The following is a 27121-nucleotide window of genomic DNA, read 5'->3' as shown; positions in this document are numbered from 1 at the left end:
AATTGGATTTCTTACCAATTGCTACATTGGGGCACTAATGACTTTAGAAGGCTCTTTTGTCAGGGCTTATAGTTCATCATGCCGTACCACACAACTTGCACCATATAGTGTGTCTTCTGGTGATGCATGTCAGCTGACGCTAACAGGACTCTTTCTGTGACTAGTTAATTAAATTATCATTCATTACCATCCAATTTAAATAGTTATCTTGCCAGTTATGGCAGAGTTGCCAAAAGAGAGAAATAAGCTCTTCTGACCTTTATAATGATTGGTGAAAATTTCATATTATGTTTTTTTTTTAAGAGGCAGGGTTTTTACGCTGTCACCCAGACTGGAGCTTAGTGGGCTGATCACAGCTCACTGCAACTTTGCACTCCTGGGCTCAAGAGATCCTCCTGCCTCAGCCTCTGGAATTGCTGGGATTACACATGCGTCCTACCATGCCTGGCTAATTTGTGATTCTCCCACTCTGGCCTCCTAAAGTGCTGGGATTACAGGCATGAGCCACTGCACCCAGCTCACATTACCAATAGAATAAAAAGGACAGTTCTCATCTGTTTGGCTTCATAAGTCTTCTTTTCCACTCCCTTTCTAAAGTTTTACATTTCCTATCAGTTACTTTCCTAATGTCATACTAATTTTAAAATCATTCTTTTCTTCTGTAGAGGCCCTTTTAAGATGCTCTAGAAAAACACTAATCTACTTCAAAGTTTAACTAAACTTCTGTGCCCTAACATTTAAAATATCAAAGAAATTTTTGTATTATCTCACATTTTATTGCACAATACAAAATTGGTTAAAATACATTAAGAAACAACATTTTATGTTTAAGTTAAAACTAACTTAAAATGTTTGGTAAAAGATAACACAGTTTAAATATATTCCAACTCAGGATGAAGGTAAGCAGTTTATTTCAAAAGGTTTACATATTTTAGCTATAGTTTTTCATTAAACTACATAATTTTTTTGAAATATCTCTTTCTTCATTCTTGCTTCTGTTATTCTATTCTTCCACTCTTTAGAAGTTCACAGTGTTACAGAAGTGAAATATAAGACTGATAGAAACCACTCTAAAACATATGACTTTATATACATAAAAAATTCAGTAATGTTGCCAAAACCCCTAGTACAATGTGATCCTTATTTATTTACTATTATCCAGAACTGTACATATTAAATTGTTCAAGTATATCTAGAGCAGTGCTCATAAAAGTGAGGTCTCACTGCTAAATTAATGGGCATCTCTCTGAAGACCACTTACTTCAACTCAATTAAGGTAGAGTTCTAACAATTTTTTTATTTTACAATGTATCATACATTCTTAAATATTTTAAAATGCTCTAATGAGCCAAATATATAATTTGATTTACATCTAGTTTTTAATACCCCTTTTGTACAGCACCAGAGGTTAAAAATGGATCTAACTAACCAAATGTTCTCTTTATTAGTTTATCATTTATTTCTATACCATTAAACCCAAGTTGAAATAAAGATAACTTGGGTCAAATGCTTTCACCTTAAATAAATAAACATTTCATCTACTTCAAACTTAAATACCTGGTTGTTTTTCTATAATGTTATGTTTCTTGGTAACAGCTACTGAATTAACTAAGTCAAAGACCAACTTCTCGTCTTCGAAGACTAGGCAAGTCGGATAGGATTCTCTAGGTTGGCTTTAAAACTTTCAAGAAACCTGGTTGCCAGTTCATCATCGACCACTCGACTGTCACTTGACATTGTGACTGTTATAAGCTGGCGCTGCTGTAGTTTGGCATTCCCCTCTTCATCCTCAGTGAGCTTCAGCACAGGTCGAAATCTCCCAACAGCCAAGATACAGGCCTGAGGCGGGTTGATCACTGCAGTGAATTCATCGATGCCAAACATCCCCAAGTTGGAAATACTAGAGGGAAAATGAAAGCTCTGAAGGTGGCACGTCCTTAACCAAAGTACCTTTCCCTTAAGCATATAGTTTTACTTAAAAACTCTGCGACTGAAGTTTACACTAAGTTACTCAAAGACCAAAGAACATGTAGCAACACACATACAAATATATCTACTATCAAACATTAATTCAGCATTGAACTGGAGTTCCTAGGCAGTGGAATATGGCAAGAAAAAGAAATACATGGGGACTAAAAAAGGAAAAACTGTTATTCACAGATTAACTGTATACATAGAAAAATCTAAGACTCTACAGATAAACTAGTAAATTAATAAGTAATTTAGCCAAGACATCAGACAAAAGATCAATATACAAGGGCTGTCCAGAAAGTATCCAGCCATTGTTAATATAACAACATAGTACACGGCTGGATACTTTCTGGACAGCCCTTGTAAAAATCTGTTTTGTATCTACAGTCATGTGCCGCATAAGAATGGATTTCATAAACGATGGTGGTCTCATAAGATTATAATGGAGCTAAAAAATTCCTATCACCTAGTAACACTGGAGTCCTCATAAGGCAATTATTTCTTTATCAATTTAGTGTAGTCTAAATGTACAGTATTTATAAAGCCTACAGTAATGTCTTAGGCCTTTATACGCCCTCACTACTCACTCACTGACTCACCCAGAGCAACTTTCAGTCCTGCAAGCTCCATTCACGGTAAGTGCCCTATACAGATGTACCATTTTTTACCTTTTATACTGCATTTTTACTGTACCTTTTTAATGTTTAGATATCTAAATATTTACCACTGAGTTACAATTGCCTATTCAGTGTAGTAACATAATGTACAGGTTTGTAGCCTAGGAGCAATAGGCTATATACCATACAGCCTAGGTGTGTGCAGTAAGCTATACCACCAAGGTTTGTGTAAGTACACCCTGTGATGTTCAAACAACAATGAAATCGCCTAACGATGCATTTCTCATACCCCTGTTAAGTGACACATGACTGTATATACAAGTTGCTATAATTAGAAAATGAAATTTAAAAACAACAGCATTTATAATATCAAAAACCAAATGCCAAAGAATAAATCTAATGAAACATATACAACACTTCTATACAGAAAAGTTACAAAACTGAAAGAAATCAAAGAACTGAATAAACAATGACTTCTACATCAACTGGAAAACTCAATACCGTAAAGATGTTAATTCTCAAACTAGTCAAAATATTTAATACAATTCCAATCAAAATTCCAGCAAGGCAGTATGTATGTGTGAAAAATGATAAATTAATTTTAAAATTTATTTGGAAATACGAAGAGCCAGAATGCAATTTTGAGGATGAACAAAATCAGAAGACTTTCATTACCAGGTATCAAGAGTTACAGCTTGGTGGCAGTAAACAAGGGACAAACAGACCAGTGGAAAAAAAGAGAACACAGAACCAGACAAACATATATATGGTCATCTTCTCAATGTTATGAACAGAAGAAATCTTTTTCAATATGATGCTGTGTTAACATCCATACAGGGGAAAAACTGAGAATCTTGACCTTCACATTATACACAAAACCCAATTTTAGATGAATTGTGATCTACACATGCAAAGTAAAGTTAGAATGCTTCTAGAAGATAAGACAGAAGAGTAACTTCATGATTCTGGGACATAAAAAATTCCTAGCAGAAAACAAATAGTACCAACTATGAAGAAAAATACTGATAAATATTAATTCATTAAAATTCAGAACTTCTTTCATTAAAAAACATCACCAAGAGAGTCCCAAAGGTAAGCCACAGAGTGGAGAAGGTATTTGAAATAATATATAGCCTATCAATGTCTGTGTATCTGGGAATAAGGAATCCTATGAATAACTTTTTTAAATGGACACAAGATTTCAAAAGGTACTTTACCTGATGAGTTACTAGATATCCAAATGGCTAATAAATGAGAAAGTATATAATATCATTAATTTGCATTTCCCCGACCACAGAGTACCACTACACACCCCCAAAATTATTAAAATTTAAAACCTAACATTACTATATGTTGGCAAGAATGTGGAGCAATGTGATTTCTCATGCATTGTTGATGGAAATGTAAATTTGTATAACCATTTTGGAAAATTGTTTGATAGTATCTATTAGAGCTTTTAACCTAGCAATTCTACTTTTAGGTCTATACAACAACAACAAAAAAGTACCTATGTTCACCACGAGACACTAATATAAGAATGTTCATAGCACCATTATTTGTAATGGTGCCAAACTGGAAACGAGCCACACGCCCAACAACAGTAAAATGGATTCTGATATATTTATCCAATAGCATATATTGCAACAATAGCAAATAAATGGCTGCTTTGCATAACAATATAATGTCACAGACAATAACGCAGGGGGAGGGGTCAGATACTAAAGAATACATAATATTTATATAAAGATTAAAACCAGCAAACAAGTCTACAGTGATCATTTTCAGAACAGTGGCAACTTTTGAGGGGTGTGATGATTAGGAAGGGTAAAGGGAGGCTTCTGGGATGCTGGTAATATTTTCTATCTTGCTTTGGGTGGCTACACATTTTTTTTGTCAAAAATTTAAGCTATACTCAGTGCACTTTACTGTACATAAGTTAAACTTGAAAATAGAGCTGATAATAACTAAGAAAGATAACACAAATAGAAAATAGTTAAGGTTTACAATCTATTGTGCTTATAGATTTATTTAAAAAATAAAAGTTTAAGAACCTGAATGTCAAAACATGCTAGTTAATGTCCATTCAAATGATGTTCTGTTCAACACTAATGGGTTCCTACTACCTTTGATATAACTAGCCTGACTAGTCTCAAGAATATTTTCATATGTTCTGTTGTCTAAATAAAGTATGTGATATTTAGCTTACATTTAAAAACTATTTCAGAAAAATAAATGAAACAGGTTGACACAGAATTAATGTCTCATTTATCTGTCTGATGCTACTGATAATTAAGAGTTTAAATTTACCTGATGTTTACTGACATTGAGCATTTTTTCATATGTTTATTGGTCATTTGTCTATCTTATTTTGAAAATATTCTGTTCACATCTTTTGCCCACTTTTTAATGGGGTTGTTTTTTTCCTTGCTGATTTGCTTGAGTTCTTTGTAGATTCTGGTTATTAGCCCTTTATTGGATATATAGCTTGCAAATATTTTCTCCCATTCTGAAGGTTGTCTATTTGCTCTGTTGATTATTTCCTTAACTGTGCAGAAGACTTTTAATTTAATCAAGTCCCATTTATTTGTTTTTGTTGTTGCTGTGATTGCCATTAGGGTCTTCTTCATAAATTCTTTGCCCAGGCCAGTATCTAGAAGAGGTTTTCCAACATTTTCTTCCAGAATTCCTATGGTTTCATGCCCCACACATGTAAGTCTTTTATCCACCTTGAATTAATTCTTGTGAGTGGTGACAGACATGAATCCTGTTTCATTTTTCTACATGTGGCTATTTAATTTTCCCAGCACCATTTATTGAATAGGGATTCTTTTCCCCAGTGTATATTATTGCCTGCTTTGTCAAAGATCAGTTGGCTGTATGTGGATGGTTTATATCTCGGTTCTCTATTCTGTTCGATTGGTTTATATCTCTATTTTTGTGCCAACACCATGCTGTTTTGGTTACTATAGTCTTGTATAATAGTCTGGTATAATATGAAGTCTGTTAATGTGATGCTTCCAGATTTGTTCTTTTTGCTTAAGATTGCTTTGGCTATTCAGGCTCTTTTCTGGTTCTAAACGAAGCGTAGAATTATTTTTTCTAGATCTGTGACATATGACATTGGTATTTTGATGGGGATTGCAATGAATCTGTAAATCACTTTGGGCAGTATGGACATTTTAACAATGTGGATTCTACCGATTCATGATTATGATGTTTTTCCATTTGTGTCATCTGCAATTTTGTTCCTCAGTGTTTCACAGACAAATGACCAATAAACATATGAAAAAATGCTCAGTGTCACCAATCATCAGGGAAATGCAAATTAAAACCACAATGAGATATCACCTTACTCCTGCTAGGATGACATATATTAAAAAGTCCAAAAACAACAGATGCTGGTGGGGATGCAGAAAGAAATGAACGCTTATACACTGTTGATGGGACTGCAAATTAGTACAACCTCTATGGAAAATAGTATGGAGATTCCTCAAAGAACTAAAAGTAGACCTACCACTTGATGCAATAATCCCACTACTGAGTATTTACGCAAAGGAAAAGAAGTCATTAAACCAAAAAGACACTTGCACTCGAATGTTTACTGCAGCACAATTCACAGTTGCAAAGATAAGGAACCAACCCAAGTGTTCATCAACTCATGAGTGGACTAGCAGAGTTTGGTATATGTATACCATGGACTGCTACTGAGCCATGAAGAAGGATGAATTAATGCCTTTTGTAATAATTTGGATGGAACTGGGGACCATATCCTAAGCAAAGTATCTAAAGAATGGAAAAACATACACCACATGCACTCACTATTAAATTGGAACTAACCGATGAGCACACCTGTGCACAGAGGGAAGTAAAACTCAGTGGAAATCAAGCAGAGTGGAGGGGGGCGGAGGACATGGGCGAAAACCTACCTAAGGGGTATAATGAACACTATCTGGGTGATGGCACACCTATAACTCTGACTCAAGTATTACAGAAGCGATCCAAGTAACCCAAAACATTTGTACCCCCATGATATTTTGGGGGCGGAAATCAATAGCCACACAAAAAAAACTTACCTGAAAGATCCTCCTTGGTATTCTTCAGGTAACAATTTTCCATCTCTTGCTTTCTTTGACAGTACCTGAGAAAAATACAAACGGAACATCAGACATGACAACCCAACAATATACAGTTGATCTTGTCACTGGAAATATTTGTACATGGTACTCTCATCTCTGATATGCCTTGATTTGACTTTATAAGACATTACATAAAAAGTTAATACAATTATAAGAACAAACAAGTTAAAGCACAGATAATACAAGAAGCTAAAGATGTTAATCAAAACTCTAGAAAAATCACTTTCCTTTAAAAATTTTTCAAATATTGGCATTACCCTGTGCACCATTACTATATAGAATGCTTTAGTGTTTTCTGTATACATAATGCAATTTTCTATTTTGCCTATAATTTTTTTTCTTTTAAGATAAAATATAAGAAGCCATTCTTGTCAATCTAGGAGGTTTTAAATAAATTATCCAATGGCAACCAAAGTAGCATACCCACAATCCCACAACCAATATATCACTCATCATCTTTCAAAGGTTGCTTCATCTTTATCCACAACATATGTGCAAAACCTCAGATAATGGAAAAAAAAATAGAATTTTATATTTCATTTCTCCATATTATATTAATATTTACCTTGTGTTGTTAGTCTTTATAAATGATTTTTTAAAATTTGCTTAACATTCTAAAGAATGCATCTGCCATAATTTAGTCATTTTCTTATTATAAACTGGTTTCTTTTGAATTATTTCACAATAATTTTCAGAAGTAGAATTACAGTGCCCTAGAGAATGGATTTTTTTTTGGTTCTTGATACTATAGCTAAAACATTTCCTGAAATGAGCTAGTCTATTTACATTGCCCACAAGGAATATAAGAATTAGTAGTTTCATACATCACTCTTGACAATATCAGTTTCTAAAAACTTACAGAGGGAAAGACAGATGACACTGAGACTGGTTATAAGAAAAGTAGTTAAAATTTCCTCTCACTTATACTTGGAATTAACCACATTTCTATTAATCTTTATTTTTCAGTGCTTCAAAACCAAGGGAACAGTGCTTGAATTATCATATATAAAAAATTATAAATTAATTCATGAGATTTGATACCTATTTAATTTTAAACCACAGATGCTTTAATTTTTGAAAACTAAAATATTCTTCAAAAATCTAAAAAATGATCTCAACACATTACTGTGACTTACTGGCAACTGAAACGCAATTATAGATTTATACTATTTGGATATAGTTACTTATAAAATTATTTGTATAGTTCTTGGAATATGAGAAGTAGAGAGAACGATCTACAAATGTATTTTTCCTGCCTTAAGCAACATAATTATTCACATGATTTAAACAGACACATATATGAACTTTGAAAGGCATTGTTTTAAAGGCATATGATCTCGATATATCCTGATGAATTACCAGGCTGGAATAAATAAAAAAGTGAAATTTATTTTATGGATGAAATTTCAAGCACTGATACTATACTTAAAAAAAAAAAAAAGAAAAAGAAAAAAATCTCTGTAGACCCTAAATATATCAGCTGGATAGTCCTGTCAATGAACTCTAATTGGAGTTTGAAATAAGTATAGAGTGAGGAGGATTGTTGGCTCTGAAAATTTGTAATTTTTACTGGGATCTCCTGGAAATGTGAACTTAAAAATCTAAGTACATGTTACCTGGAGCATCCAACTGAAAGGATATAATAAAAGAAGACTAGCAAATATTTCTATATCACACACCTTGCTAATTCAATCAAAAAAATTACTGAGTACTTACAAGGTAAACTTTGCTCTGCCTTTTAAAACTGTTATAATTAATGAAGAATTAAGAATACCATTAGATCTAAGTCTCTTGATGAACACAGGGCATGTACTATTTATCCCAGTAAACCAATCTTTTACTTTGACTTTTAAATTGACATCACTTTTGCATTAAGAAAAATAGTTACATTTTTATTTATACAAACACACTCTGCAAATCTTTTCAAAGAGTGAAGAAAGACCTAAAAATGTCAATTCTACTAGTTTCATCTTAATTATATCTAACTCTAAAATTCCAAGTAAACAATATTTACAGGTATGCTTTTAAAACCAGATTAATTTGCATTCCTTTATTTATTTTGGGCAAGTAGGTCTATGCATCTATATACTGTCAGTTTCCCAAAGTTACTTTTATTTCCCTTATAATTTGTCCTACCACTATACATATAACAGGTCCTTGGAAAATGGAAAAAGAAATCACTTGCCCAAATGAATCTGAAATTTTCAATGCAAGTATTTCAAGACCTGTGATACTTCTGTCAAAAGATATTCATGGAAATTACTGAGGCTATCAAAGCTGACCTACTGCCTGTGTTCCTGCCTATTCAATGTGCTATTTTTTGGTGAAATCAGATTCCTCCATATTGGAGCTAAAAAATTGCTTTTCAAGAAACCCAGAAAAAATAAAAGTATCTTGCCTCTGGAATGCTAGGTATTTTTAATGGTCTCAATTTTAGAGAGGAAATGAATGAACTTTTCTTTTAAAAATAAAATGTTGCTGGGCGCGGTGGCTCACGCCTGTAATCCTAGCACTCTGGGAGGCCGAGGCGGGTGGATCGCTCGAGGTCAGGAGTTCGAGACCAGCCTGAGCAAGAGCGAGACCGCGTCTCTACTAAAAATAGAAAGACATTATATGGACAACTAAAAAAAAAATCTATATAGAAAAAATTAGCCGGGCATAGTGGCGCATGCCTGTAGTCCCAGCTACTCGGGAGGCTGAGGCAGTAGGATCGCTTAAGCCGAGGAGTCTGATGTTGCTGTGAGCTAAGCTGACGCCACGGCACTCACTCTAGCCTGGGCAACAAAGTGAGACTCTGTCTCAACAACAACAACAACAACAACAAAAAAATAAAAAAATAAAAAAAATAAAATAAAATAAAATGTTATTAACACTGAGGTTGGTCGGGTATAGTAGATAGCTCATGCCTGTAATCCTAGCACTCTGGGAGGCTGAGGCCAGGAGTTTCAGACCAGCGTGAGCAAGAGCAAGACCCCGTCTCTAATAAAAATAGAAAAAATTTAGCCAGGCTGGAGTCCCAGCGACTTGGGAGGCTGAGGCAGGAGGATCTCGAGCCTAGGAATTTGAGGTTGCAGTGAGCTATGATCACATGCCACTTCACTCTAATTGGGCAACTGAGACTCTGTCTCACTAAAAAAACAAACAAACAAACAAACAAACAAACAAAAAAACCCCAAAACACTATGATCTATTTATTACCACTTTAATAAAAATATAGTTTCAGCTTTACTTCAATTTTAAAATCCATCTGAAATAGCATCTTCAGGGTTGATTCTGGACTTTGGCAAATAAAGCATGTCTTTAACTTAAATGAAGTTATTTCCTAATTTACCTGTATGTTATTTCTAAATTTTTGAATACCTGGATAAAAGCAAAAACCTATATAGAGGTAACAATCACTTGAAATAATTCTCCTGAAAATCACAGTGTGACCAGATCATGTCAAAACTTTATCACAAAGTAATTACCTGGAAGTATATTGTCACATTTTGAAAGCACAGTATTTCTTAAGACATACCTTTACAGAGTCAGCGATTTCCCGTATACCCTTAGCAGCAGCGTCTTTTATGATTGGTGTAATTAAACCTTTATCTGTTGCCACAGCCACTGAAATGTCAATAAAGGGCAGCTGCTTTGGGCCCTCTCCATCCCAGCTTACATTAACATCTGGCATTTGCTAGAAATAGAAAAAACACATTATTAAAGAGGTAGCTTCAGACCAAGGTGGTTACAGAAAAATAACTAAAATTATTATGCATTTTTCAAAGTGACTATATCTAGACAGAAGGAAGTAAATATAGATTTGGTTGGAAAAAATGGTTTGGATTTCTGCGTCAATTATCTTTTATGTCTGAGAAGAATAAACACATCACCTTTTTGAAGTAAGCTTAAAGAGGAAATTCTGATGATATACATGTTTTGATCTCTTTATGCCATGGTAAAAAAGAAAAGGCCTTCTTTGTTAAATATGATTGCTAGAAGGCATTTAATGTTTGTTATATATACTTCCTGCCTCATACGATGACCAGTATGATTTTGAGGGTGTTGGAAAAGGGCAGTGATATTCAGCTACATTATTCCTTTCGCATGAAGGAAGTCTGACTTTCTAGCCCAGCACCGTGATATATATTAGCAGGCCCTCAGTAAACGACTTCTCTATTTAAAAAGAGATTTCTTAAAGCTTCATAAACACGACATATACCATGTATGAGCATACATACATTTAACATACAAACTATACTAAGGATAAAAAAATGGACAAAATGACTAAATGCCTGGAAACAGTGTGCATTAATAATATTACCAAATATCACAGGTGAAGGTGATGCCAAAAAATAGAAATAAAAAAGGAATTTCTCTTCTCAAAAATTCTTTACTTTCTACAGAAAAAGATACAGTCCTCCCAGCATGCCATTTAAACATGGCAATACTCAGTTGGATTCCACTCTACCTATGTCATTTTACTTGTGACCACTCCCCCAAGAGGAATTTTCCACTTTACTCAGGCTTCTCACTGTCATGCCATGCTCATTTCCATTTTGGAACTACCTTCACGTCATTTTTCATTTGCTCTTTCCCTTTTCCCACCTTTCAAGGATCAGCTCCTTCATTCACTCAGCAATATCACTATGTTGAATAAATTAAGTCCCAACCCCTCAGTAGATTTTAAATTATTCACAGACAACACTAAAGTAAAAGAGGCACAAAAAATAAAAAACAGCAAACAAAAAAGCTTACAAATAAAGAATATCTGGCAAATAAATTTAATTACAAAACTATGTAACAAAAACCCATGGGACACGTATTAAGTTGTATTCAAAGAAAAATCCATAATCTTACACTTTCTTATTGATAAAAAAAGGATTAGAATAAATTACACATTCAAGTTTTCTAACTAAATATTTCCAACCAAAAAGAACCTAAGGAAATGAAGGAAGATACATAACAAAACAATGTAAATCAAGCGCATAAATAGGCAACAGGAGCAAGACAGAGTTTAGAACAGCCCCAGGCTCTGAGTACATTAAAGGAACTATAAGAAAGAAATTTAAATGACTCTGGGCTAATAAGTTCGGGAATCTAGATGACATGAGTGATTTTCTGGGAGAATATAAGCTTCCAAAATTGATTCAAGAAAAAGCTGAAAATTAAATCCGTAATTATGGGGAAAACATGAGAAAGTTGCTAAGATTCCCTCTTCAAAATAAAACTAAGTTCAGGTATTTTTACTGGTGAATTCTATAAAACCACAAGAAATAAAAATCCTTATATAATACTGAAATGAGCACAGAAAAAGGAAAAGAAAAAAATAATCCAATTAAATTTAATAAAACCAATGATAAAAAAGGCCTGATAAAGCTAGTACAAAATTTAAATTGCATTTACATATGGTTCTGTTTACAAAATTATGCAATGAAATATTAACAAATAGCTTATGACCACTAGAGATTCATTTAAGGAACATAAAAATGCTTCACAATTAGAAAATATTTAATATAATTCAAAATCTTTGGTCAAAAGAGAAAAGTCATATGAACAATTAGATGCATGCCTTTCAAGTTCTGTATTAACATATTTTTCAAGATATAAAAATAAGTTCATTATAAATGTACTTTAAATACAGTACTGTTAACAAGCAGCAATCCCAGAAAACAGCTTCATTACAGAAAGAAGGCACAATGAAAACTGGTGCTGAGCAGGAAGGTGTGAAGCCTGGGTTCTAGAAGATTTACATCTCTGGCCAGACACACCTCCACTGAACTGCAGGCTCATGTTCACCTGCCTTTCTGTCACCTCCACTGGGACATCTCTTCGGCTCCTCAAACTTAACACATCCAAAACCAAACTCTACATTCCTCACTTCAAACCTGCTCCTTTCCTACCTTTCCTAATCTTAGTACATGGAAAACTCCATTCCTCCCATTGCTTGGGCCCGAATCTTTGGTCTTCGTTCTCTCATACCTCACATCCAACTCATCAGCAGATACTGCTGGCTCTACCTTGAAATGGAACCAAAATCTCTACTTCACCCCAGCTCCACTGCCACCACCTTTGTCCAAGCCACTGTCGTCTTCTACAGTCTCGTAGGGAGCTCACTGCTTCCACCCTTGCCTCTCCACAGGCTATATTTCCCGAAGCGCCCAGAACAGTCTCTCCTTTTTCTTTTTAAAGTGTAAGTCAGATCATGTTTGTCCTTTGCTCAAAACCCTCCACGGGCTTCTTTCTCATTCATAATAAGATCCCTGTTCCCATCACGGCCAACCCTCATGTACTTTGGTCCCCTTCTTCTTCTCCTCCACTTTTTACAAAACTTCTCCCCCTACCCTCTCCACTCTCACTAAGTTCACTCTAGGCATGCTACACCCTCAGCACCACGCCTGTGGACAACACAAGCCACTCCTCACAGCCTTGGTGCTTATGGGTCTCTCTGTGTGGAATGCTCAAAAAAGGCACCCTCAGTTACTCTGTCCCCTTACTCTGCTTCCTTTTGCTCCTCAGCCCTTTTATCATCTGACATATGCTTGTCTCCTCTGATGAAAACATAAGCCCTGTTAGAGCAGAAATCATGCAGGATTTTGCTTACTGCTATATCTTTAATGCCCATAATGTATTTAGCATAAGATAGGGGATCAGTTCGTATTTGTTGAATAAATGGTTTCTATTCTGCTATAATTAGTTGTGAGCCCTTTTGATTTACAGTTTCTTCATCTGCAAAACAAGGGAAATGAAATAATATTTTTAGCAAATTATGAAATTTTTGTGACTTAAAAATAAGAGTTCTATTTCTCATTATAAAAATTCCAAGACATGAAACTCCTTTAGAAGACAAAATTATTTGGGCTTTGCTACTTACTTTAAGGGTAACAGCTGCTGCCTTGATGATAAAATCATTCACTGATACTTTAATGTCATCTGAAAGAAAAATTAGTACAGTAAAATTAGTACTCATAACTTTAACCCTGATCATTATGATTTCAAACTTGTAAATTATGGAATACAATGGCAAACAAAGATGAAAAATATTACAGGTTTTTGTTTGCTTTATCAATAAGGTTCCCCTGATTAGAAAAACTTGCATTATATGAGGCCCTGGATAAATAATATTTAACCATGAATAAGTAAGTTTACTTCTAGGCCTTGACTACAATTTTAAAAAATTGCTCAGATATCATACATGAGAACTTGAAGGATATACTACAAGCATAATAGGAGAAAAAAAAAAAAAGAACCAACTCCTGTGTCTCTAAAAAGATAAATGGTCTCTGCAGTGTGTGAAGCCAGGATGATTCATTTTTTCTCCTCCTTTTCAGATGTCCTTATTTTCTATAAGCTTTATAATGTGTTGATTATATCAGAACAGTGGTACATGTAGATACTTTATATAAACAATTATACACATATACATAGGAAGAATGTTCAAAAATTTTTTTTACTAATGGGGTGTATATGGAAAAAATTTAAGACCACTACATTAAACAAGAACTGCTTTTACTTAACAAAACAGGATATAACAAATGCCAAAGATGAAGCAATGCTGGCACAGGTCCTAGTGCAAGAAATAAAATGAAGTTCTCTGTCTAGTTCATGGTGAATGCATTTGAATTAATTTCTTTCCTGTATACATAATAATTTTAGGATAAAGCTGGGATCCCCACACTTCCAACAGAGCTGATCATAACTAAAGCATTTGATTTATACCTTTGCTTCTGCCTGTGGGTATGAAAGTGTTGGAAAATGTAAACCCACTGGATTCTTTCTTGTAAAATCTTCTAGAAAAAGACTTTAAGATCAAGATCTAGTTCATGGTATGTCGCAAGAAACACATACCCTATTACTACAGTATTATGGAATTTTACGTGAATGGCAGCTCATTCCAAAGGCATGCTGGAGACTTCCTAAATACTGTCACACTGTCATGGTAACCATCAGCTGCTTAGTATCACGGCCCTTCTAATTTCGATTTCCAGAAATACATAAACATTTTTGTTTGTTTGTTTAAAACCCCTTTAGGAGTAGAAATATAAATGAATTTCCAGAGCTTAGAGACTGTTAATGATAACCATATACAAAAGATCTGGTCTGCACAAATTCACATATGTGGACATAGTATTTTAGGAACTCAGTGATGGCTCCCTTAGCCTCCTTGTCACTGTATCTATTATACTATCCACAGGTATCCACAGTGAAGATTTCCAAAACAACCCACCAGCTGATGACCCCCAAACCTACCGCCTAAGTCCACAGTCCTCACATAAAATTGTCTTCATCTACTCTAAAATTCTCATGTTGACTAAAAACTCTTTCTCTTCCTGGCTCCTGTGTCACTATACTCTCCTGGTTTTCTTCCACTCTGCCCACTCACTCATTTTCAGTCCCTTCCTCTCAATGTTGGTATCTCCCCAGTCTGAAACTTTCAGTTTCAAGGTTTTGATACTATTTATAATGACTCCTCTTCCAAATTCTACCTCTAATCCTGATGTATTGGAGCTTCAGACTTGTACATGTAACTTCTCACATGACATTTCTACTTACATGGCTAATAGACACCTTCAACTTTAACACGTGTAAAGGAGTTTTCTTTTCAAATTCCTTTACTTTTAACTCCTTATTATGAAAAAGTTCAAATATACTGAAAGGAAACATTGATGACATTTATTGAGTAGGAGACAGTTTATAAGGGAATATCAGACATTTTCACTTGCATGTTATGTTACAAACGCAAAGTGTGCAATGAAGATACATAATGTGGACTCTGAAGATTCGTGAGAAAATTCCTAATTACAAAAACATAAAACCTGTACCATGCAAAGATACTAAACTAATCCAAATCTCCCCTGAAATATTCCTGATGCCTGCCTCATGAGTAAGAAAACCACAAAATTATTCCCACATTAAATCTGTAGATCATGACTAAGCACGTATGATCTGAGAACTATAAGGGGTGCTTCCCAAGGTTAATTTTGTAGGAATTTATCACTTTATCTGAAATCATCTTCCATTTGGTTCCTTGGCTTCTAAAAGTTGTCAGGGCCATGCACAGTGGCTCATGCATGTAATACCAGCACTTTGGGAGGCCAAGGTGAGAGGATTGCTTGAGGCCAGGAGTTTGAGACCAGCCTGGGCAATATAGCAAGACCCTGTCTCTACAAAAAAATTAAAGAAAAAAAAATTAGCCAGGTATGGTGATGCATGCCTGTAGTCCCAGCTACCTGGGAAGATGGGCCAGGAGGATCATGTGAGCCCAGAAGTTCAAGGTTATAGTAAACTATGATCATGCAATTGGACTCCAGTCTGGGTGACAGAGCCAGGTCCTACCTCAAAAAAACAAAACAAAACAAAACAAAACGTTGTCAAGTTGTCTTTATATGAAATCTTGAAAGTCTGTATATAAACTGATTTATCAGTGCTGCTTTCACGAAAATGCAGAAAGTTACAAAAAAAAGTTGTTCCACCCTAACAGGGTGGGAAAAAAAGCAGGATAAACTACAAAATCATAACTTTTCTTGAGCCTATCCGGGAGTTCAGGCTACAAAGCAAACAGGTAAACTGAATGCCGAAGGGTGATAATCCATTCTGAGAACAGACAAACACAGGAAGTAATTACTCACTGTCAGACTATGGGAGTGAAGACGACAGAGTATGAGACAATGTGCATAAACAGATGGGGACTAGTAGCTGAGAAATGGAAACTATACAAAACATTCAACTGGATATCCAGGGAGAAAAAATCATGCTAGCAAAGACAAAAAATATTTTTGTCAAGCTTCGCAGACAAAGCAGAGAAAAAAATCAATGTACTTGAAGTTAGATCAACAAAAATTACCCAAACTGAAACACAAAGAGAAAAAAGAATGGACATGAGAAAAAGAATAGAGCATCCAAGAGTTTTGGACAATTCAACAAATCTAACACTTATAGTTGGAGTCCCAAGGAGAAAACACATAAAGCAGGAGATATGATTAAAAAACCAGTTGAGAATTTTTCATAGTTAAAGAAAGACAACAAACCACAAATCTAAGAAGCTGAGAAAACCCCAAACAGGATAAAGACAATAGCAAAAAAAAAAAAAAAATGAGGGCATATAATAGTCAAATTGCTAACGGAGAAAACCTTGAAGGCAACTAGAGAGATAAAGAACAGCACATACATGGGAACAAAAATTAAAAATGGTGGCAGGTATTTTCTAAGCCAGAAGGTAACAGAATAGTACCTTTTATTTAAAGTACTGAAATAAAAATCTAGTTAACTCAAAATTCTATACTCAGCAAAACTATCTTCCAAAAATGAAGAAGATACACCCATTAGAATGATATCAATTAAAAAAAATAAAAAATAACAAGTGTTGGTAAAAACATGGAGAAATCAGAACCGTTGAGCACTGCTGATGGGAATGAAAAACGATGTAGCTACCATGAAAAACAGTATGGCAGCTCCTCAAAAATCAAAAGTAGAATTATCATATGATCTAGTAATTCCACTTCTGGGGATATAGTCAAAAGATGTGAAAACAGAGACACAAAGAGATATTTGTACATCCACGTTCATAGCAGCATTATTCACAATAGTCAAAAGGTGGAATAACCTAATGCTGCAGTCCCCAACTCCTGGACCAGTACCAGTCCATGGACTGTTACGAACCAGGTCACACAGCAAGAGGTGAGCAGCAGGCAAGTGAAGCTTCATCTGTATTTACAGCAGCTCCCCATGGTTCACATAACCACCTGAGCTCCGCCTCCTGTCAGATCAGCGGCAGCATTAGATTCTCATAGGAGCGTGAACCCAACTGCAAACTGCGCATGCGAGGGATCTAGGTTGCACACTCCTTATGAGAATCTAATGCCTGACGATTGGAGGTGGAGCTGAGGCAGTGATGCTAGCACTGGCGAGCACATGCAAATACGGATTATCATTAGCAGAGAGGTTTGACTGCACAGAGACCATAATAAATCAACTGCTTGCAGACTCCTATCAAAACCCTATCAGTGAGTGGCAAGTGACAATTAAGCTGCATCTGGCGGCAGGCTTTATAGTGGCAAGCGAGCATCTTACTTCAATTGCAAAACTGCATTTGGTGGTAGGCTTTATGGTGGCAAGTGAGTTGACGTACTTCAATTGTAAAGCTGCACCTGGTGGCAGGCTTTAAGTCAGAATCGGACACTTATTTTAGTCCTTGTGTGGCCTGCCCATTATTTTATTTACCACTTCCGTCCTCACCTCTTTCCTGCGCTGCGCACTTGTTTCAGTCACAGTTTTGGTAAGCCCAAAAGCTAACCCTAGCAAAAATGAGTAAAAAACAGATGTCGCTGGACAGCTTCTTTGAAAAGGGGGAAAGATCCAAGAATGAGACAGCAGAAGACTCCAAGACTGCCAACAAAATGAAAGCTGCATTTAAAAGAAAATACCAAGAGTCCTACTTAAATTATGAGTTCACTGCAACAACGATTCACATTCTCCAAGCCTGCTTGGTATAGTATGTGGTGACTGGCTATCCAATGAAGCTATGAAACCTTCAAAACTGCTTCATCACAAGGAGACTAAGCACCCTGCATTAAAAGACAAGTGTTTGGAGTTTTTGAAAAGACAAAAATGTGAACACGAAGAACAGAAGCAATTATCGAAGGCCACCATTTTATCAAATGTGTCTGCACTGAGAGCATCATTCTTAGTGACTAATGCATTGCTAAAGCTAAGAAGCCCTTTAACGCTGGTGAGGAGTTGATCCTGACTGCTGCTAAGGACATTTGCCAGGAACTTTTAGGAGAGGCTGCAGTTTAAAAGGTGGCATGTGTTCCCCTTTTGGCTACCACCATTACTAGATGAATTAATGAAATAGCAAAGGATACTGAGGCATAATTGTTAGAGAGGATTAATGAGTCACCGTGGTATGCAATCCAGGTTGAGAAGTCTACCGATGTTGACAACAAGGCAACAATGCTTGTTTTGTATTGCACGATATATTTTTCAGGAGGATGTGCATGAAGATACATTATGTGCACTTTTGTTGCCAACCAACACCACAGCTGTAGAACTATTCAAGTCTGTGAATGATTACACACGAGGAAAACTGAATTGGTCATTTTGTGTCGGTATATGTGCAGATGGAGCAGCTGCCATGACAGGACAGCTTTCTGGTTTCACTACTCGGGTAAAGGAGGTCGCTTCTGAATGTGAGTCTATGCACTGTGTCACCAAGAGAGAAATGCTGGCTAGCTGAAAAATGTCACCTGAACTAAACACTGTTTTGCAGGATGTGATTAAAATTATCAACCACATTAAAGTACATGCCCTTAACTGTCTGTTTGCACAGCTCTGTGAGGAGATGGATGCAGAGCACACACCTCTTCTCTTATACACAGAAGTGAGATGGCTTCCTAAAGGGAGATCACTGGCCAGAGTGTTTGAGTTACGAGAGCCACTCCAGAGATTTCTTTTAGAAAAACGGTCATCATGGGCAGCACATTTTAGTGATACAGAATCGGTCATAAAACCTGCTTACTTGTGTGATAATCAACCTGCTCAATGAACTCAATCTGCCACTTCAGGGGAGAATGACTAGTGTGTTCAAGTTGGCAGATAAAGTGGCTGCATTAAAAGCCAAACTGGAATTATGGGGGCAATGAGTGAATATTGTGATTTTTGACATGTTACAAACATTAGCAGAGGTTTTGAAAGAGACTGAGCCAGGGCCTTCTTTCTCCGAACTGGTGCGTGATCACCTATCTCAGCTTTCAGAAGAGTTTGAGCATTACCTCCCAACCACAAAAAACGCTTGAACTGGGAAGCAATGGATCCGTGACCCATTTGTGAATAAGCCAGGTGAATCGACTTTGTCCGTGCTAGAAGATGATCAACTGCTTGAGATCACAAACGACGGTGCCCTTAAAAGTACGTTTGAGACAACTTCAAATCTCCGTATGTTCTGGATTAAAGTCAAGGCAGAACATCCTGAGACTGCCACAAAAAGCACTGAAAGTCTGCTTCCGTTTCCAACATCCTATCTTTGTGAAGAATGGTTTTCTGCAGTGACAGCAACCAAAACAAAATTGCGGAGTAGACTAGACATAAGCAACACACTTCAGGTGTCACTGTCTCTCATCACCCCCAGATGGGACCATCTAGTTGCAAGAAAACAGGCTCAGGGCTCCCACTGCTTCTGCATTAGGGTGAGTTGTATAATTATTTCATTATATATTACAATGTAATAATAGAAATAAAGTGCACAATAAACGTAATGCACTTGAATCATCCCAAAACCATCCTCCCCCAAACCCCCACCCCCGGTCCGTAGAAAAACTGTCTTCCATGAAACCAGTACCTGGTGCCAAAAAGGTTGGAGACTGTTGACCTAATGGATTCATCCACTGATAGATGAATGAACAAAATATGGTATATACATATAATAGAGTATTTTTCAGCCTTAAAAAGGAAGGAAATTCTGATACATGCTACAGCATGGATAAACCTTGAAGACATGATGCCAAGTGAAATTAGCCAGACACAAAAGGACAAGTACTGTGTAATCTCACTCATATGAGGTACTTAGAGAAGATAAGTTTATAGGAGCAGAAAACGGAATGGTGGTTGTCAGGGGTGGGGGGAGAGATGAATGGGAAGTTACTGTTTAATGGGTACAGACTTTAAATTTTACAAGATGAAAAAAGTTCTGTGGATGAATGGTGGTAATGGTTACACAACAACATGAATGTACTTAATCACACACTCAAAAACGGTAAAATTTATATATATATATATTCAACCACAATTACAAAATTTTTTTAAAAAGGAAAAAAAAAGAAAAGCTAATGAGCTTTTTCAGACACAAGTGGCAAAAATTTATTGCTAGCCAATCTGCTCTACAATTAATAAAACCAAATGCTGGTTCTTTAAAAGATCAATAAATTGATAAACCTTCAGTTAGACTGATCTAGAAAGTAAGAGAAGACACAAATTACTAATATCGAAAATAGGGACATCATTTCAGGTTATATAGATGATGGATGGTAAAAGTATAATAAAGCATTATTATGCCAATAATTAGATAACTTAGTGACACAAATTCTTTGAAAGATATCAACTACCAAAGCTCATTCAATAAAAAACACCGCTATTTTAAAAATTAAATTTATAGTTAAAAATCCTCCCATAAACAAATTTACTGGTTAATATTGCAGGGCACCAAGCAAAATGAAAGAAAAAAAGGAGGGGACAGGAGGCGAGGGGAAGGAGGGAAGGAAGGAGGGAAGAAAGAAGGAAGGAAGGAAGGAATTAATTTACCAGCGAATCAAGAAAGAAAAGAAAGAAAAGAAAAGAGAAGAGAAGAGAAGAGAAAGAAATTAATTAATTTACTGGTGAATTCTACCAAACAATTAAAAAAGAAATAATATCAATTGTACCTGAACTCTTCCAGAAAATAAAGGAGGAGGAAATGTTTCCCGGTCCATTCTACTATCTCTGATAACAAACCCAGAAGAAAACACCCAAGAAAAGAAAACTACATGCTAGTATTTCTCATGGGCATAGGTGTAAAGATTCTTAACAAAATTTTGGAAAATGGAATCAATCAATATACGAGAAAGTTAATGATTAAATGGGTTTTATGTGAGGAGTACAAAGTTGATTCAACATTTGAGAATCAACCAATGTAATTCGCCATATTAACAGACAGAAAAAGAAAAGACTGTCTCAAAAGATGTATAAAAAGTATCTAACAAATTCAATATTCATTCATGATAAAAACTCTCAGCAAATTAGGAATGGGACTTCCTCAACCTGAAAAAGATAATCTATAAAAACTCTATGGCCAATGTTAAAGACTGAATGCTTTCCCCTCAAGATCAAGAACACAGCAAAAATATCAGCTTTTACCATCTATATTCATCCTTACATCAGAGGTCCTGGTCAGCAATAAGACAGAAAAGCCATATAGATTGAAAAGAAAAACATAAAACTATCAGTTCAAGCTAAAAATCCATATGCCTTACAGCAACCTTATTTTTAACTGATTTTTGGGAAGAACATTACAAATTTAATAACCCGAAAATGCATTTTGAACAAGAAATATAAGATTAAAACTTATATAAAGAATATTAAGATATATTTATAATCTAAAACATTCTGAAGAGTTTTGTATTTTAAACTTGCTAAAATGTTAAGGACCATTTTTTTAAGATGTCATACCAAAAACTATTCAAAACAAAAATAACCATTTAGTCTAAGCAAGTCATTCATAAGTCCTTATAAAAAATTTACATATGTAAAAGCTAAAGCAAATCAAAACATTAAGCCTATCTTATGACTTAAAAAAAAACCAATCAACCAAACTATAGTACTACAGGCTGAGTATCCCTTATACAAAATGCTTGAGATAATTGTTTCAAATTTCACAGTTTTTCAGATTTTGGAATATTTGTACCATCTCAGCATTTCTAATGTGAAAATCCAAAATCTGAAATGCTCCAATGAGCATTTTCTTTGAGCATTATGTTGGCACTTAAAAAGTCACAGATTCTGGAACATTTTGGATTTTCAGGTTTGAGATGCTCAATCCATATTTGCAGAGCTCAGTGTGTAACACAGAGTTGGACTCAACAACTGCCTGCTAAATGGATGTTAATTAAATGGACATTACGCAGATATGACAAAAGAGGAAATAAAAGAAAGGTAGAACAGAAATCCTCTTTCTGCATAAAAGTAATAACATCTGTGACTTATTTAATACCATGGAGCCAATTTATTTCTTATAGAAAAACAGAACTAATTCTTTTTCTCTAGCAGAAAAATATACCCAGAACAGACTGCAAGTAAATTATGAAATTGAAATAAAAAGCTACACAATGTGAATTTTATAAATAAAGGATTTCATGGAAGTTAAGTTAGCATGTGTATTATATTAACTAAATTAAACTTCACTAACCTTTGACCAGATCGTGCCTAGCTTTTAAAACAGCTCCAACGTCACAGTCAGCAGTAGCATATGCATGAGGTACAGTACTTTTAGATTCGGTTAACCTCTTGGCAATAACTCTTCGAATATTGCTAGCAGGGATTTCAGTGAATGTGCCCTGCAAAAAAAAAAAAAAATAATAATAATAATAAATATATATACATATATATATATCAATCTGCCCATTAACAGTGAATAGAATTAAAAAAAAAAGCCAAAAAAACAAAAACGAAGCAGCTTCATAAATGAAACCCATTCTCAGTGACCTCGCCTATAATATTAACTAAAGATTAATATAGGAAAAGTACTATTAAAAAGTCTTAGTATAAGGGAGAATATAAAAAAATCTCAGGAGTTTTGGTTTTACAGTATATGACTACAGAAAAAAGCACTAAAATTTATGTTTCAGTTGTGAATGGGATATCTTATGTTACTATGTTTAAGATGATGACAAAGATATCTACTAAATGAATTATTCCCCCATGGACGTGTGTGTATTTGTATACATATATACATATGAATATATACACATACTATATACACACTATATCCACATACAGAGCTGGGGAGGGGAGGGAAGGAGGCAGGAGACAGACATATATATATATAAACACACACATCACCTGTAAGCAGCTTTTGTTATAAGTATCACTTAATAAAACTCAAAATAGCCAATAAATCAACAAACTACAGAGGCTCCTCAACTTACAATGGGGCTCTGTCCTGATTAAATTCATCATAAGTAGAAAATATCATAAATCGAAAATGCATTTAATACACCTAAACCACCAAACATCAGACTAGCCTACCTTAAAGGTGCTCAGAACACTTACATTAGCCTACAGATGGGCACAATCATCTGGCAACACAGTATACTGCAGAATATTGACTGTTTACCCCATGATCGTGTGGCTGACTGGGAGCCGTGGCTAGCTGTGGCTGCCCAGCCTTGCAAGGGAGTATCATACTGCTTTCTACTAGATGCATATTGCTTTCGTACCATTATAAAGTCAAAAAATTGTAAGCTGAACTATCTTAAGTTGGGCACCTTCTGTACAGGCAATTCTTATAAAAATGGTATATAGCAGAAAATAATCCAATATATTGAATAATCTGCCCAATATTTCGATTTTGATTTGTAATTTAAAAAAAAAAATCACATAAGTCTCTTATTTCCTAGGAATTGATAATAGAAAGTATGAATGAGGTAATAAAATCTTCCTGTAACTTCACCATAGCTTTTCCATTCTGTTCCTTAAACTTCTCTCAAATGCATGATAGACCTTAAATTACAACTAATCCCTTCTTTGTCCTTCGCTCTATTTTGGGATTTCATTACAATCACTTCAGGATGATACAAGCAGCTGACAGTACAGCTGATTTCTTTTTTATAAATACTCTTAAGGAATTAAACATTTTATGTTAGCAAAGTACGTGATCAAATAGAATAAATGCTCACTACATAGCATAAGAATCTGAAAGTAAGGTTTACCTTCCTCATTTGAATAACCTACTTTTTAAAGAAATAAGATGGGACTACACAAAGTTTTTGTATATGTAGTCATGAATCATTAATAAACATTTAAATATCTATTTCCCATGAAACTTGCACAGTTTTCAACTCCTTGAAAATATATTGGAATGTATTTCTCCATTAGAAGGAGCAGGATAGGTTTATTTATTTTTTAAATGCCTATTCAATTTTAAATAAACTTGATTACCTCACACTTCTTCCGAACGGAAGCAAATGGCCTGAAAGGTACTGGGTAAGGCGGGTAGAGAGGCAAAATACAGTAATTTGAAAACGAAAAGGGGCTGTTATACTGCATGTATCTGAGAAGAAAAGAATGATTGTATGGTGTATATATTAATAGTTCTTCACAGTGAGACTGTCAATCCCTAATCAAAAAATGAAACATATCTACAAAAGGGAGCTAGTGTCAGCTACCTATTAGTAGTATGATGCAAGAAAAAAAGACATGAAAAGGATCATGATAATATCAACACTTATGTGCAGTAACATTCACTGGGGACTGGGCAGGTGGGAGGGGCAGGTACATTCACACCTAATGAGTGCAGTAAGCACAGTCTGGGAGGGGCACACTTGTAGCTCCGACTTGGGCGGTGCAAATGTAATAGATGTAACCCAAATGTTTGTACCCCCATAAAAATTTTGTAAAAACAAAAAAAAATTATGATTATAGGGCATATACGTTACGGAACTTGTGGTAAATTCAAGTAAAATCATAGTTCTAATGTTCTATTTGGAAGTTAGCACCGTAAGATAAATGTGATTTCTTGCTAGGAAATCTGCAAACCAAACTATTTGGAGTGTTTTTTTCTTTATCACTTCCAGTTACTACTAAAATGGATTGATAAAAGTAGTCATAAAACATAGAATAATTGCTCTTATTTTCCCTCTCACTGAAATCTGAAAAGTAAAAATTTACTCAGAGGACATTACCACTGCATTAGGTTGTCCAGGAGTTGATACCGGGAACATCGGCCGAGGATAAGATGGCTCAGCTGCAGCCGGTGGGGGTGAAGGTGCTGTGGGGGTGGCTACGGGGGCTGGGGTGGGTCTGGACTCAGTGATCTTGCCCGTCTGTTTCAGCTGGACCAGTTTGAGAGCATCCCTGGAAATAAAAGGGAAGTAGATACCCACGATTAACAGCAAGGAATCTAAGAGAGCTTTCAGAAAAATGCAGGTGAGATATGGAGGGAAGGTACAGAAATACAGAAATGCCAAGGCTATAATGCAAAACCAGGTATTTGAGCTAGAAAATTAATCTGTCTCTTACCTGGCCTGCTGATTCATATTATTTGTCCAGTGGCTATAATATTTGTACATTTTTAAAAACCAAACAATAATTAGAATTTTATCAATGTATTAGATATAGACAGTAAATTTTGAAGAGGAAATTAGTGTTTTTTCCTGTGGGATGGCTGTCATTTGGTAGATAAGCAATTCATTAATTGAACTATAACCTCATTCTTTATACTAATAAAATAATTTTCACATGGCATTCAAAAAGTGTCAAGTTTATTGTACCTATGGCTTTAAATATGATATTTACTATATTATTGTTTATTCTAGCACAAATCAGCTTGCTTATGGCCAGGAAATCACACCATTTTTAATTTTGCTCAATATGCTATCAGTACAACCTGATGTAATAAATCTAATTGAAAACATCATTTAGATTAAAAAATAACCAGTTACAGACTTGCTTTTGTATTACTCTTACAAAACAGGAGATAATTAGGTTACTAAACATGTCAGGCCCTCAATTCACTATGCTAAGTTACAGTGGTGTATGGAAATATAATTTCTTAAAATAATTTCTTTGAAATTTTAACATTCAAAAATTAATTGGGAAGTACTTTTTCCAATTTAAGAAAAAAAATCTGTTTTACGTAGTATAAAAACTACTTCAGGGGGATACAAATCTATAGAAAAACTATTTCTCAAATACAGTTAATATTTGGTATTGTTTATCAAAAGAATTTGTGAAAGGAAAAACCTAGCATCTGTTGAGCATATTTGAGATGACAATTATCCTCCCCAGAACAAAACCTTGTACTTACGGCAACATGGTAGGAAGAATTTAGAGATGGCCCCAGTATTTCTGTTCCTGCTGTACACACCCCATACAATCTCTCTTGAGTGTGGGTGGGCCTGTGAATATGGTGGATGTCACCCCTATAATTAGGTTATATTGTGTGACAAAGTTGATGGGATTTTATAGATACAATTAAGTTGATGACTTTGAGTTCATCAAAAGGCAAATTATCCTGGAGCTAGACATATCAAGTAACCTCTTCAAAGAAACTGGGCCTTCCTAAAAGAAGAGATTTGAATTGAGAGATCCAACTGCTGGCCTTAGAGAAGTGAGCAGACATGGTGTGAACTGCCCAAGGAGACGACACATGGCAAGACTCTCAAAGTAGCCTCTTGGGTGGTCAGTCCTGGCTGATAGCTAGCAAGGAGACAGGGGTCACAGTCCCATAGCCCCAAGGAACTGAATTCTGCCAACAGCCATGAGCTTGAAAGAGGACCCCAAATTTCACGAGACTGCGGCCTTGACTCATCCTTTGATTTCTCCCTTGTAAGACCATGAGCTGTGAACCTGGCCATACTGTGGCCAGACTTCTGACCTGCAGAACTGTTAGAAATAAACAGGTGTTGTTTTAAGCTGCTAAGTATATTGTTAAAATCTTATGCAGCAATAGAAATAAACACAGGCAGGAGTGCTCTAGCCAGGATGCAACATTAAAGGGATTCCTCCAATATGTAAAGGTACATTTATTTCTTATTTATGTTCTTTTTTTTTTTTTGAGACAGGGTGTCACCATGTTGCCCAAGCTGGTCTCAAAGTCCCAGGCTTAAGTAATCATCCTGCCTCAACCTCCAGAGTAGCTGGGCTTACAAAGGTGGCACGTGCCTATAAAAT

General features: G+C 35.4%; 1 protein-coding gene across 2 annotated transcripts in view; it reads right to left on the bottom strand.

Moving 5' to 3' along the window:
- Window positions 1-693: 693 nt before the first annotated feature.
- Window positions 694-27121, bottom strand: part of PDHX (pyruvate dehydrogenase complex component X) — a 69161-nt gene continuing 42733 nt past the window's right edge. Inside the window, exons 6-11 of one of the 2 annotated variants that reach the window (XM_069469807.1) lie at window positions 25132-25303; window positions 22638-22785; window positions 13578-13636; window positions 10242-10400; window positions 6662-6726; window positions 694-1900 (exon numbers count right to left, since the gene is read on the bottom strand). In XM_069469807.1, coding sequence (XP_069325908.1) covers window positions 1642-1900; window positions 6662-6726; window positions 10242-10400; window positions 13578-13636; window positions 22638-22785; window positions 25132-25303 — 862 coding nt within the window. In that variant the 3' untranslated portion in view covers window positions 694-1641. The remainder of the gene's footprint in view (window positions 1901-6661; window positions 6727-10241; window positions 10401-13577; window positions 13637-22637; window positions 22786-25131; window positions 25304-27121) is intronic. The other variant, XM_069469810.1, reaches the window with a different exon arrangement.

This window comes from Eulemur rufifrons, chromosome 6 (genome assembly GCF_041146395.1).
Source record: "Eulemur rufifrons isolate Redbay chromosome 6, OSU_ERuf_1, whole genome shotgun sequence".
NCBI lineage: Eukaryota > Metazoa > Chordata > Mammalia > Primates > Lemuridae > Eulemur > Eulemur rufifrons.
Note: the sequence above shows the minus strand (reverse complement) of the source record. Positions and strands in the feature narration are given on the sequence as shown.